The sequence below is a fragment of the Monopterus albus genome, unplaced genomic scaffold (assembly GCF_001952655.1).
Source record: "Monopterus albus unplaced genomic scaffold, M_albus_1.0 scaffold156.1, whole genome shotgun sequence".
Taxonomy (NCBI): domain Eukaryota; kingdom Metazoa; phylum Chordata; class Actinopteri; order Synbranchiformes; family Synbranchidae; genus Monopterus; species Monopterus albus.
The window spans coordinates 636918-651521 of NW_018128036.1; the positions used below are offsets into that span (position 1 = coordinate 636918).

General features: G+C 40.0%; 1 protein-coding gene across 5 annotated transcripts in view; it reads left to right on the forward strand.

Annotated features, from left to right (window-relative positions):
• The window catches only part of LOC109968637 (RNA binding protein fox-1 homolog 3-like), a 644376-nt gene that overhangs the window by 349694 nt on the left and 280078 nt on the right, over positions 1–14604 (forward strand). For all 5 annotated transcript variants that reach the window (XM_020615037.1, XM_020615034.1, XM_020615039.1 and 2 more), the window contains exon 3: positions 2886–3004. In XM_020615037.1, coding sequence (XP_020470693.1) covers positions 2886–3004 — 119 coding nt within the window. The remainder of the gene's footprint in view (positions 1–2885; positions 3005–14604) is intronic.

Below are 14604 nucleotides of genomic sequence, written 5' to 3' on the forward strand. Positions count from 1 at the left end.
TGTTGTTTTACTACTGAATACCTGCTGATACAGAGTATTTACACAGCATTTACTTAAATGTTAAAGATATACCTGAAATGCAGCAATAACAACTGCAGCTTTTTCACAAGCTGCTTGATCCAAAGATTAAGGTTGTGATTCAGTACCATTGGTCTCATTGGCATTCTTTGGTATGTGGGCTGTATGGGTTCAGCATGTATGGGATGTGTCAAGAGATATCAAATATGTAAGAGTGCTGGTATCAGCAGCAGCTGAGTTGAGTGGAGTATACAAGTTTGTAGTACTGAATGGTCTCAGCAGTGAGTGCATACAGCTAGAGGGTAAAACAAGATTATGCCAGACACAACACTGCTTAGGCAAGCTGAACTGTTGTCACTGCTCAAGTGTGTTCAAACGAACTAGTGTTTGGCACTACCTTGAATAGTGTTCAAATGAACACTATTTAAGGTAGTATATTTTTCCATTTTTACCACTAGTAGGTAATTTGTTTACATATAAAAGCTGAGTATGCAGGAGACATATCAGACATTGGTGTGCAGCATATGGCTATTTCCTGGAAGTTGTAAGCACCAGTGTGAAATTGTTTTGTAACTAATTAACAGTCATTGTCCATTGTGGTCTTGACAAATAGTTGCTCAGTGGATTCATCCAGCATTCATATTGCTCACTTGGTCCAACTGGTGTCTGCACAAGAGAATTTGCAAAATAAAAGCCCATATTAGTATGTAAAAAGTTCTTATGTGTATTTTCAGCTACAGTTCATAGACGCGGAATTACAAATCCCATTTCCAGATAAGTTGAGACATTTATCAAAATGCAATAAAAACTGAAATCTGTGATTTGTTATTTAACTGAAACTTTGACTGACAGAAGTACAAACAGGATTTTCATTGTTTTCACTGAACAACTTAAATATATTTTGTAAATATTAACAAATTTAGAAATTGATGTCAGCAACACAGTCAAAAAAACTTGGGACAGAGGCTAAATAGACTGGAAGGTTTATGGAATATTCCAGGAACACCATTCTGAAAGATTCCACAATAGCAGGCTAGTTGGTAACAGGTAAGGGTATCATGACTGGGTATAAAAGGAGCATCCACCAAAGGTTCAGTCTTTGTCAGGACGGGCTCACCACTTTGAGCCAAACTTCATGAAAGAATTGTCAGTCAGTTCAAAAAGAATATTTCTCAACACAGTATTGTAATTAGCACTGTTTTCTCACAGCAAGAAGGTTCCATGTTCGAACCTTGTGCATGGGCAGAGTCAGGGGGTGGTCAGGGGTGGCACTGGCCACCACCTGGGCACTGTGCAGCAGTGATGTCCCTGGACAGGAGTACATAAGAAGACAGCCAAAATTAGCTAAACAAAGCATTATGTGTGTCTCACAATTTCTTAATTATGTATGGTTTGTTATTTCATAGAACTAGGGGATTTAAATTACTTTTTACACGCATTTCAAATGTGCCACCCCTCTCTGAGTTTGTGCCCCAGCCTGGTCACCTTATCCAGACTTTTCAAGATTCAACCATGACCTTGTGGTCAACTGGGGCCTTTCTGTGTTGAGCTCGCATACTCTCTCCATACCTGTGTGGGTACCTCAGCTTCCTACCATAGTCCAGAGCCATGCAGTTTAGGTTGATGGGTGACTCTGAAATTGTCTTTAGGTGTGAATGTGAGTCAGAGGGGTTGTTTGTCCCTATGGTGGCTGTCTATTTCTAACTGTCAGCCCTGTGATAAACTGGCAACCTGTCCAGGGTGTGCTAATGTTAGGATCTGTCAGTCACCAGAAACACTCATGACATTGATTTTATCCTTCTTGTCACCCAAGGCCATAGTTTTTATAGTACTTTGTACTATCAGGGTATGTCCTTCAGTGTTGTATGTCAATGATCAAATACAGCATTTGTATAAAATGCAACCCACTGTGTCATCCGGACAGGTGAACACATGGTATTGCAAGCCGTCCTTAATCTGGAGGAATTCCAGGTACAGCAGAAAGCAGTCCAATCCATGCTCATGAGCTGCAGTTGTAGCTTCATGTAGCTGTACAGCCATACAGTCTCCATATCATACTAGCAGCCATAAAGTATCTGTCAAGTTGTTCAGTTATTACTCTCATGGTTACTGGATTTGAATGTTTGTTTAGTTATTGTGTTTAATGTTAGTGTATGTTTTGTGTTGTTCTTAATGTGTAATTGTTCATAATCATAATAAACCTGTGCACTTAAGTTTTTTTTATACTGTATCTTCTCACATTTTCACTCACTAAATTGTATGACTTTGTGTTACATAGCTTATTTATGGCTAATTCTCCCCAACAGATAATAATCTCCAGTTAAGAAACTGTTTTTGGCAAGCCACCAACAGAAGGCTAAATTGATGGATGCACCACTAAATTGAATGTGTGTAATAATTCTGAAGAATATTCCCCAAATTAGTAATGAAGATAATTTTCTACACTGGTTTCTTCCTTGTTCAGGAAATTCTTTACCTTGTGGAGTTAGACTCAATGTAAACCAACACTGCTGTGGTATTCATAGGTTATTGTGTAATCGTGTTCATGCAGCTAGCCTTAATTTGAAGCTGCAGTTGCATTTTATGAAGCAGTTATCACTTTTGTTGCATTGAGATTGTACTTTGGGGACCAGAGACATTTTCTATCTAACCTGTTTGTTTGAAATTGTACAGAAGATCAAATTCAATACAGTTCACTTGAAAATAATACAAATATTATAAACTGACACAATTTGGAATAATCTAACATTTTAGTGATATTTTAAAGTGGTGCACTCATTTTTACTGTATACTTTATATAATGTATAATAATGTATTATAATTATTTATTGTATGAAGTAGTGAAAAATGACATGTTAATTTTGCAGAAACCAAGCCAAGTGGTCTGTGCAAACCAGGAACCATTGCTCTTTTTGGCAACGTGGTGTGCAGCGGGCTGCTCAACGAACACTTCTGGCACTTTGGGGCTCCCCTTGTCACCAGACTGGTCAGTTCCTCATTTTTTTGTTCTTTCTTCCTTCTCTATCTAGTTGTCATTTGTTCACATGGCTTGTCTTGTTGCTTCAGCTACTGGCTTAAAGCTCTGTCGTTTCTGTTACATATACACACGTGGTCAATCTGTGCCAGATGGTTTCTTAACTGCATTTCTGTATACATTCATGGGGCCAGCTGTACTAACAGTAGTGTTTGCACTAATAGTACTGTGAGTTTACCAATGTGTGTACAAAGTAGCAGAGGATTTGTGCAAACATACCTGATTCATCTGAATCATGTCGTGGTAGCCTAGGAACCTATTAAATACTTATCTTTGGGTCATTGTTTGGTTAGTTTGGTAGTAGGTCATAGTCTCCATCATGTGGAAATGTAAATTAGGGATGGACAGATTTTTTATGTTTCCTTTTTTTCAGTGCAATTTCACTCATTTTCTGATAGTAAAGTCTTATATTTTTGTCTAAAGACTGAAATGATTTAAGTGAAATTTACAGATCATGACATTATTTTAATAAAATAATGTTCACAACAACCACCCACCCCAGCCACCTCCTGGTGAGTCTGCTGCCTTTAATAATTGTAGGTCTTCATTCATTTAGAAAAGAAAGAAGTTGTTTCTGAATAAAATCTAGCCACCAGTTTAGTGAAACAATTCGTATATGGATAGAATTTCTAGGATGCAGCGCTACCTTGCTAGCTCATTGGGATGAGCTAGATCTATGCAGAATCATCATCCTCGTCAGCTGTATCACCGCTCAATGCATGACATGAATATTCATCTACTTTATTAAATTAAATTTAATGTATAATATTTGAGTAAAATGAAAATTAAACCATAAACACAGATTGCCCATATAGCAATTTTAACAGCCCTCCTGTCATAGAAGAATATTAATAAAACAACAACTACTGAACAATGACTCCAGGCTAAGTTTGATTTGATTCACTTAAGTGAGATTGGATATAACAAGATGTGTATTCCTGTTTAGACTGTGAAGGCTGTTAGAAAGGTTCTAAGCTGTCTATCTTGACTGCAGCTTTGTGCCACCGCCCCCTGTTGACATGTCTACTCTTGTCCACTTTCCAAATGAAGTGCATTTCATCTCAAATTAACCCAGAATTACTTTATTATCAGCTACCTCTATTGGTCATGTAACACTCACCTTGCAGGTCACAGTGGTCCTTCAAGATGTTCTCATACTGTTAATGGTCATTTTAGAACCACAGTTGTAGACATATTTAGTTGTACTCCAGCTAAAGTGCTAGGTTTTGCTGCCCTTGGCAGTGGGTTGGAAACATTTCAAAAGTGACTGTAGGCACTGTAAGTGCTGTTGAACTGTGTCCTAGTGTTTTCAGGGCTCTTGCTGGAGATAAATTAGAGTACATGATGAAGACAGTGCGTCTGCCTTTACAGCTGTGGCTGCAGGATCAGCCCTATAAATAATGGATTGAATTTTAGCATTAACATAATCAAATGCAATATTAGTGGTAATTCAGTTAACTTCGAATTAGACTATGCCACTTGCAAATTGCATGGCTATGTTTTATTGAACTGCTGATAAATGTTATCTTTGATAGATATCAATGCAGTCTCTCTGTCAGGACACAGCAGGGGATATAGCTGGCTTAGTTTGATCACTCACCCTTGAGCCTGTGAGACATGCACACTCCCAGATTTATCTGCTTCTTTAATGCCTGTGATTAAGAACACTGATTTTGTTTTATGGGAAAAGCATTACCGTATCATCCTTTGGAAACTGGAAACCAGTTGTTCTGTCAGTTTTTGAGGAGGAGTTTTAGACAGTGTACTGAAATGCCCCAAAATTTTTATTGGGAATATTGGGAATATTTTAATTTAGCTCTGCTATACAGCAGCTGATATCAAAAATAATTATTAGCTACATCAGTCATGCACACACATACATTTGTACAGCTATTTTTGTGAAAATATCCTCAAACCGATGCTCACTGCTGGCCATACAAGTACACACCCGTATGCACTTTATGTAAAATGACTCAGGACACTGAAGATGTTGAGTGTCATGGAATTTGAGTTCTCTAATGAAGTTACTAAAGTTAAAAGTTGGCCTCGCAACTTCTCATTCACTTGCAAGATAAAGCACAATCTCAGAATCAGAATCAGAATCAGCTTTATTGGCCATGTGTGTTGGACACACGAGGAATTTGACTCTGGTACATCGGCTCTCAATGTGTATGCCCCATGCAAGGGGCAAGTAAACAGTAAACCAACATAAGACTAGTATAACATAATAATCAGTATTAACAGCAACAAACAGTGCAAACAATGCAAAATAAGCAGTATAAACAGGCAGTAAACAATGCAGACAGACAAAGGAATGCTCATTGTAAAATGAGATAAATAGGAATAAAAATACAGTATTTAAAAAATAGAGACCTGTACGGATCTGTATAATCTGTACAATGTATATTTACAGGTGTTGCACTGAGGGTTATTGTCCAGTCATACTATTGTGGGTCAAGTGTTTATCAGAGTGACAGCCTGGGGGGAGAAACTGTCCTTATGCCTGGTTGTCTTGGCGTACAGTGACCTGTAACACTGTCCAGAGGAGGGGAGTTCGAACAGATTATGTCCCGGGTCTGAGGGGTCTGCAGTGATCCTCTCTGCTCTCCTTTTGACCCGTGCACTGTACAGGTCCTCCATGGAGGGCAGGCTCACACCAATGACCTTTTCTGCAGTCCTGACTGTCCACTGAAGTCTGTACTTGTCCTGTTTGGTAGCTGAGCCAAACCAGACAGTGATGGAGGTGCAGAGAACAGACTCGATGATTCCTCTGTAGAACTGTATCAGCAGCTCCTGGGGCAGGTCGAACTTCCTGAGCTGGTACAGGAAGTACATCCTCTGCTGTGCCTTCTTGGTGATGGTCCTGATGTTGGACATCCACTTCAGGTCCGGGGAGATAGTGGAGCCCAGGAACTTGTAGGATTTTACTGCTGATACAGTGCTGCCAAGTATGGTAAGTGGGGGTAAGGTGGGAGGGTTCTTCCTGAAGTCCACTGTCATCTCCACTGTTTTGAGCATGTTCACCTCCAGGTTGTTGCGGCTACACCACAGGACCAACTGCTCAACCTTCCATCTGTAGGCTGACTCGTCACCATCTCGGATGAGACCAATGATCGTTGTGTCATCTGCAAACTTTAGGAGCTTGACAGAGGGTTCCTTCGAGATGCAGTCGTTGATGTAGAGTGAAAACAGCAGAGGGGAAAGCACACATCCCCGGGGGGCCACCTGTGCTTATTTTCTGGGTGCTGGATGTGGTTTTCCTCAGCCTCACCTGCTGCTTCCTGTCTGTCAGAAAGCTAGTAATCCACTGACAGGTGGGGCCAGGCACAGTGAGCTGGGTCAGTTTGTGGTGGAGGATGTCCAGGATGATGGTGTTGAATGTCGAGCTGAAGTCCACAAAGAGGGCCTGTGCATAGGTCCCTGGGGAGTTGAGGTGTTGCAGGATGTAATGCAGTGCCATGTTAATTGCATCGTCCACTGACCTGTTTGCTTAGTAGGCGAACTGCAGGGGGGTCTGCGATGCCCTTCAGGTGGACTGACACCAGTCTTTCAAAGGACTTCATAACTACAGATGTCAAGGGGGACAGGTCTGTAGTTGTTCAGCCCACCGGGGCACTGGAATGATGGTGGAGCATTTGAAGCAGGAGGGGACTTCACACAGCTCCAGTGACCTGTTGAAGATAAGTGTGAAGATGGGGGCCAGCTGATCAGCACACACTTTCAAGCAGGAGGGGGTCACGCCATCTGGGCCTGGTGCCTTTCTGATCTTTTGTCTTTTAAAGAGGCCACGCACATCCTTTTAACGGATCGTTAGAGGTGGGGGGCTGGAGGGAAGGGTGGTGATTGTCAGGGGAGCAGCTGCTGGGTCTGAGGTGGGGAGGGTGAGGGGGGAGTGTTGTACCCCCTGCAGTAGAACACATTCAGGTCATCTGCTAGTTGACAGTCCTCCACAGCAGGGGGGGATGGTTTTCTATAGCCAGTGATGGTTTTCAGGCTCCCCCACACAGAGGAGGGGTCATTGGCTGAAATCTGAGCTTTCAGCTTTTCAGAGTAGCTCCTCTTTGCTGCTCTGATCTCCCTTGTCAGTGTGTTCCTTGCCTGGCTGTACAGAGTCCTGTCCCCACTTCTGTAAGCCTCTTCTTTGGCATGACAAAGCTGCTTGAGTCTGGCTGTAAGTAGGGCTTGTTGTTGTATGTGCAGAAGGGCTTTTGGGGCACGCACACATCCTCACAAAAGCTGATATAAGATGTGACAGTATCAGTGAGTTCATCCAGGTCTGTAGCTGCAGTCTCAAATACACTCCAGCTTTAAGTTTCTGCCTGTAAGTTGGAATAAGATGGACCATACAGTGATCAGAGAGTCCAAGAGCTGCACAGGGGACAGAGCGATAGGTGTCTTTTATTGTTGTGTAGCAGTGGTCCAGTGTGATTTTGTCCCTGGTGGGACAGGTGACATGCTGTCTGTATTTGAGCAGTTTGTGGGAGAAATTTGCTCTGTTAAAACCCCTTAGAACAATGAGTGGAGAGTCGAGATGTTCTAGCTCCAGGCTAGTTATCAGTTCTGCCAGGAGCTGTAGTGTGCTAGCATGGGCCTGTGGTGTTATGTACACTCCCATTAGTATGAAAGAGTTAAATTCACAAGGAGAATAAAAAGGTTTGCAATGGATAACAAGAGTCTGTAGGTCTGCGGTACATGTCCTCTGTAGCACTGTGACATCTGTGCATCAACCTTCATTTATGTAGAAGCAGACTCCAAATCCTCTCGTTTTTCTGGACAGCTCCATTACGCAATCCATTCTGTAAACCTGGAAGCCCAGTACTTGTATCGCGCTGTCCGCAATGGAGTCACTGAGCCAAGTCTCTGTGAAGCACAGACCAGCAGACTGTGCAAAGTCAGAGTTAGTCCTGTTGACAAGAAGAATTTCATCCATCTTGTTGACCAGGGAATGGAGATTTTCTAGGTGGATAGACAGGAACAGAGGCTGCCAGTAACCAAGGCTGATGTCAGCGCCAAAGCAAAGAGTAAGGTCATAATCTCCTCACATCAGCTATTATAATGACAAAAATAGTTTGTTTTTCTATTGTTATTGAAGAAGAAGAGGAGGATGATGATGATATTTGGTTATTTAAGCTCTATTCTGTGTTGCACCGTGGGTTCAACCTATATGGTAGATTCTAGTATTCATAGATTGTAGTGGCTTATGGGCAGTACAGTTTCTGATGTCACTATTACCATTTACTCAGGTATTGCACTGTTAAGTACAATTTTGACTTGTTTTTTATACCTTTGTGCCACTACAGAGACAAATATATTTTTTATGGAAATAACATCGATTTGACAACTTCAGTTACTAGTTACTTTTATATTGAGAAATCTAGTAGCATATGAAGTTATTTTTCATGACACACCAGGGATATGGACATGCAGGGAAATTGTAAGAAAGAGGTCTTAACTTAAAATATGGAAGTATAGGAACTACTGTCTCCAAGATATAAATTTGACTGTTTTTATTGTTATTTATCTACTCTTTGTCTTTATTCCATGAAACTTCAAAAATACATTTTAAAAAAGTGGCACGTGTTAAAGATTGGGCATCTAAATTAGATCTCAAATGTGGTGACAATGCTAAATGGGTGCCCACTTTATAGTTTTTGTCTCCGCCAAACAATCTGCCTCTTTGTTTTATCTATGTTAACTCTGCAGTCTGTTTTTTTTTATTGATATTTTTAAGGATCTCTTCTAACAAACTGTAGCATTCCTGTTTGTCAGGGTTTTTGTATAAAATGTTTCTGAGATATCGCATTCACAATAATGGGATGAACATGACTTTTGACCACCAAAATCTAATCAGTTCATACTTGAGTTCAAGTGGATACTTGTGCCATATTTGAAAAAATTGTCTCAAGGTGTTCCTAACATACTGTATTCACAAGAATAGGCTGGACAACATGCAGCTTGAAAAAATAATTCCTTCCAAAAAAAAAAAAAGAAAAGAAAAATGGGATTTTCTACCACAGCTGCTGCCAATGCAAAGTATATCTCAACTCTGAGTGCATCTAGCTGTGTAGACGAAAGCATCCAACCGTCCCCACCTTTGTCAGTAACCCTGCCTTGGTCTAGCTCCATAACAATCATTTCCATGTTGTGGTCGTTTGGCTCTGTTAGGTGACCAATGTCCTTCCCTTGTTCACTCCTCACCACACACACAGGAGTTGCAGTGAAGAAAAACCTGGTAAAAGCCGTAAATACTCTTCCCGGTCACCATCACCTGGGCATCTGCTTCTAACTAGTCCATTGTCTCAGAGACTTGGGGGAATTAGCTTTTGTGTCTACATGGAAGAGTCATCAGAAGGAAACCTTACTTGTGACCTCATCACAAAACTCAACATCTGAAGTGTACAAAGCAACATCTGGATTCAGATTCATTTTGTCAAAGTGCTACATATGAAATTAAAATGGAGTTCTTTGGCCCCAATCATCAAAGGTGTGCTTGAAGAAATACAGGACCAGGGTTTGATGAAAAGAGCACCTTGCCAACTGTTATTGAGAAATATTTTTCTCTAGGGTTGTGTTGCGGCCAGTGGCACAAGAAACATGGAGGAAAGAATGGGTTCCACTAAATATCAGCAAACTACAGGACGATACCTGAAAATCCACCATAACTACTTTAAGAAACACAAGCTGGAGCTTTTGGAGCAACACTGGCAATCCTGAGTTGAACATAATTGAAAATCTGTTGTGTGTGCAAGAGAGTCTAAAAATATCTCAGAACATGGCATGCAGTGACGGGTGGTTTAAATCTTGTAAATCAAGAATAGAAAAACTTTTAGTTGGCTGCAAAAAGTGTATGCAAGCTGTAATATCTGCCAAACAGGGTGGTACTAAATACTTTAATGTTTGTTTTCTCTAGGGGTTTATTTACTTCTTTTCACTTCAAAAATCAACAAAATAAGGAATTTGTCCAAACTTTTGCCTACAGCTGAATATCCATAGATAGCACGTGGCAGGGGGCTCTGGGCACTCAGGCCCATGCCCTTTCCCTAAATCAATCAAAAACACCCCTCTCAGCACAAATTTTAAATAATTATACAACACTAAATTCTAAGAATGTTGCTGTTTACTTGCCCCAGCCCTGCCATCAGAGCATTTGGTATCTTGAAGTGGTTGTGTACTGGACTCTGACTGCTTTCAAAACACTGGTGACCTACACAAACTTTGGCCCCGAACGCATCACAGAGTGCTGGTGCTGCAGCCAAAGAGTATAGAAGCCAAGAGCCAACACTCTGGCGCTTTTTTGACAACAGCTAGATGGCACCGTGGCAGCACGGCCACTATTTTGGACTGAAAATGCCAATGGGAATGGTGTACACCCTACAAACAAATAAATTAGTTGACACAGACATGACTGAGAAAGTGAATTCCAAGTGGAATAAAAGAAGGCCCACAACAGTAAAAACTATCAGTGGAAAAGCACACAGCTTGTAAACAGTTGCATTAGTATAATTATCTAATTATTTCCAGGCAAAACTTGTCTTTGGACCATATAACCCATAGACTACTCATTTTTAGACCTACCTTGTAATCGCTATTTGAATAGTAAAAGACTACTTAGTCCAAAAATCAAAGAGACTACAGTCTTCCTTTAGCCTAAACTTTCCCCTTTTGTTTTAGAATGAATTTTAATATACATGTATGTTTTACTGAATTATTAAATTATCTAGTTATTTCTTGTTTTTATCCCTGCATTGCTGTAAAATAGGAGAAACAAATTTTTGTTTTTAGTGTGTATCCATGCACAAGGGAAATGACAAACATTCTATCCATCTATAATAAGCCCTTTGTTTTTCTACTTCCTCTCAACAGTTCTTGTTAGACTTTGATACTGAAATGGCTATATAGCTGTGAGTGCGTGTTCTTTTATTTTGAAAAGAGAAAACTAATAAATAAAAATCACCCTAACATGGCCTATAAGTTAAATGAATGAATGAATAAATACATGCATATAGCCTAATAGTCTATTTGAATCTCAGAAATGCATCACTAATAAGTTCTCAGCAGCTCCATCAGCATTGCAGTGCTAACAAATGTAGGCCTATATACTGAATAAATATCAAAATCAGATTAAAAATGCTTTTAGAAAAATCAGAAAGATGATTAACATATGAAAGAGTTTACATTATGCACTATGTTGTTCTATCTCAAAATCTATAGCCACTGACTAAAATGGGATACAGTGGCCACACTTTCAGAAATTTAATCTATAAATACATGGTTCTAACAGTATGCATATTTATGATTTTTTTCATTGTTCATTAAATAGATGACAATAAAACAGAGAGAATTTTGCTTTGCCCTTGTAGGTTTTACTGGTGTTATTCATTTTTTCATAGATTTGATAGATATGATAGTTGCTTTCAGTCCAAAATGGCGGACGCATAGCTCAGTTGCTGGGCAGTGGTGTTGCATTAGAACCTTCTGTTAGCTATCACTTCTTGGCAGTGTACGTTCTCTGCTGCAGCTGCTGCTCTGCTCACCTGACCTTCTAAGTAGACACTGTTGGTATGATGATCACAGTATGCTATATTTAGAAATGTGCTTTTTCAAATTGATTAATTAAAGAGCATGTGTTGGTAAATAACATATAGAACAAAGTTCGTTTCATTTCCATTGTAACATTAATTTCTACACCTAATTGCTCAGTTCGCTTAAAATAAAATGGTTTGACTTAGGCTAGGCTATCTAGGCTGAGTTGCCACGAGTAACTATTTTAGACCGCTTGATTCAGTTCTGCAGACACTAGTCTTGGAAGCAACTATTTCGTCTGTTAAAAAGGGCAGTGGTACTCAAGCTAGTTACTTAAATAAAAGTAGCAGTGCCACCATGTAAAATAAGTAAATGTACATAACTACTTTTTCCACCAATGAAAAAAGGGAGTGAAGAAGATGCCAAACACAGAGAAATGTAGAAAGCTAAGGAGAAACTGAAGAAAGAGGCAGTGAAAGTCAGTTTCACTGCAATGTTTCCACTGGTAACATTTCTTAGTGGCACCCTGAATCTTTGCCACCACAGCAATAAATCACGTCAACCAATCATCTAATCAGGTCCCTCAGTGACTCATTGGACAAGCCTATAAACAACATGGGGCATTACATTCTATTCTATTGTCTAACACGTTTCTGCTGTCGGCCGACCTGGTGGAAACCACTGTCAGTCTGCTGTCCTTTCAGCTCATCAGGAGCTGATGATTGACAGCTGCTCTGACACTGATGTCACGTCTCACTCTCAGTCAGGCTGTGGTTACGTTGTTAGAGATTGGCAAACTGTTGAAGACTTCATTTAGTAACTGCAAATAAATAAAAAAACTTCGATTATACTAGTGAATTATTCAGTGTCCCCCCGCCCCCCCAAGCGGGGGACACTGCTGCCACAACAAACCTCTTGATCCACAGGAAGCACTGTGAGTTAATCTGATAGAGTGCAAAAAAGGCTTGACCATCATATTTAGACCAATTCATTTTAATTTCGTTTTAATTATTAATATGGGGAATTGGTATAATATGCATGTTGTACATTAACTAACCCCTGAGAAACTCTTGTCCCTGGCAAAAATCCTAGGTATTGTAGGCTGGAGTTTTTGTTTTGTTTTTTGGTGTATGTATGTCTTTTTATCCAAGAGACACATAATTAATGCATTAAGTGAGCTAACTGAATAGAGAAAGGCCAGGAGGCAGAGAGAGCCAGCCAAAAGACTACAGCTCCATGGCACTCGCTCCACTGAATTTATTGCTCACCCAGAAGTGATGATGAAGGCAAATGCCTTAAAACCTAATGAGGAGGTCTGTGAATATACTATATGTCTATGAAGTACTTTCACTAGGTATGTGTGTTTATTGCTGTATGTATCTGAGCTGGACCTTTGATATCTGTTTTGTAGAAACATTTGTTTCTTGACACACATTATAGGATACTTTTTTAGTTTTTCTGCAAAACACTTTGCCAGCTGAAGTGTTGTGACTTTTCTGCAAGCAGACTGATAAAAGTCTTTTAAGGAATGAGTCTGGTGATTATATGCAAATGATCCAAAAAACAATGGATGTGTCCATTAACAAATAGAGTTCCAAATCTGGAGTAGTCCACCACTGAAAATAGTCCAACAATTCCCCTTTTCCCTGTTTTGGAACACCAGTTAAAGCAAAAACAAAAACAAAAACAAAAAAACAGTACAGTTCTGAGCCTTTTGCAACTAAACCAGTGGACTTGGGGGCTGAGTGACACAGAAAGAGTAAAGAAATCCTTTTATGTAATTTGTTGACAATAAGAAAAATGTGTTTGCATTGAAAACAAGTAGAGCAAGACTCATTTTAAATAAGAGTGACCTTTTTATGTATACACTTACACAGTTACAGTATATGTTTTTATTAAGAAGATTGTTCTTTGGGGTACAGTCTTTATTTCTAGATAAAGTTCAAAGCAGCCAACCATAAATCATCAGAGTAGCTTAAATAGAAAATAAATCATGCTGATATGAAGTTCATCAAATGAGTAACTGAGGATGGATACTAGCATCTACATACATACCTCAAGCAGCACTGCTCAGATCCCTTTGCTTAAAGAAATCCCCCTAATTCAACCTGTGATTACAATTCCTATAATATGCATTTACTGTTGAAGTTTAGTCGTATATAAACATAATTTCTTCACTTTGCCTTCTTTAAATTGACGTTCTTTTGGGGAGCTGTGAACAAACATTCAATCTGATGCCTCAAAGAGGGAAAAGAGCTAATAAATCAGAAGCGACGGAGGATATGGAGGCAGAAGAAATGTGTCACAGAGTTGCACAAGTAAAGGACATCGTGGATCATGAGAAACAGATGTTCATTGCGATGCTGAACCAACAGCAGGAGTCTAGGCGTTCCCCTGCTCTGAAGGCAGTTGGAATGGTTTTGCTGTTGTTTGGTAGGGATTCAGAGAGACGAAACCCAGAGCTCTGTAAATTGCTTTCCTTGAATATTTTTCTGAAATATTGATTGTAATAAATATCTTAAAAGACAGATTTGTCTTTGACCATTCTTCATCAAGAACACGCAGGACTGGTTTCAGTCCATCAAACTGTAACGGACAAAATGGAGCATCTGGAAGCACAGTCTAAGCGAAAAAACTTGATCTTTGAGGGAATCAACGAGACAACTGGAGAAAGCTGGTCGGATGCAGAAGGTAAAGTGAAGGAGATTCTGAAAAATAATCTGCAAATTCATCAAGAAATTGAGATGGAGCGGGCTCACAGAGTCGGAAAACCTTCGGATCGTGGTCTGAGGGCAGTATTGGTGAAGTTGATGAAAGAGAAAGATAAGGTCAGCATATTGCAACAAGCAAAGAAGCTTAAAGGATCTAATATTTATATAAATGAAGATTACACCAACGCTGTGAGGAAGAGAAGAAGGGAGTTGATGCCGAAGTTAAGGGAGGCCAGGGAGAGGGGAGACATCGCGTTCCTGAGGTATGATCAACTAGTGACCAGACCTCGGAACCAGGAATCAGGACCTAGGACCAGC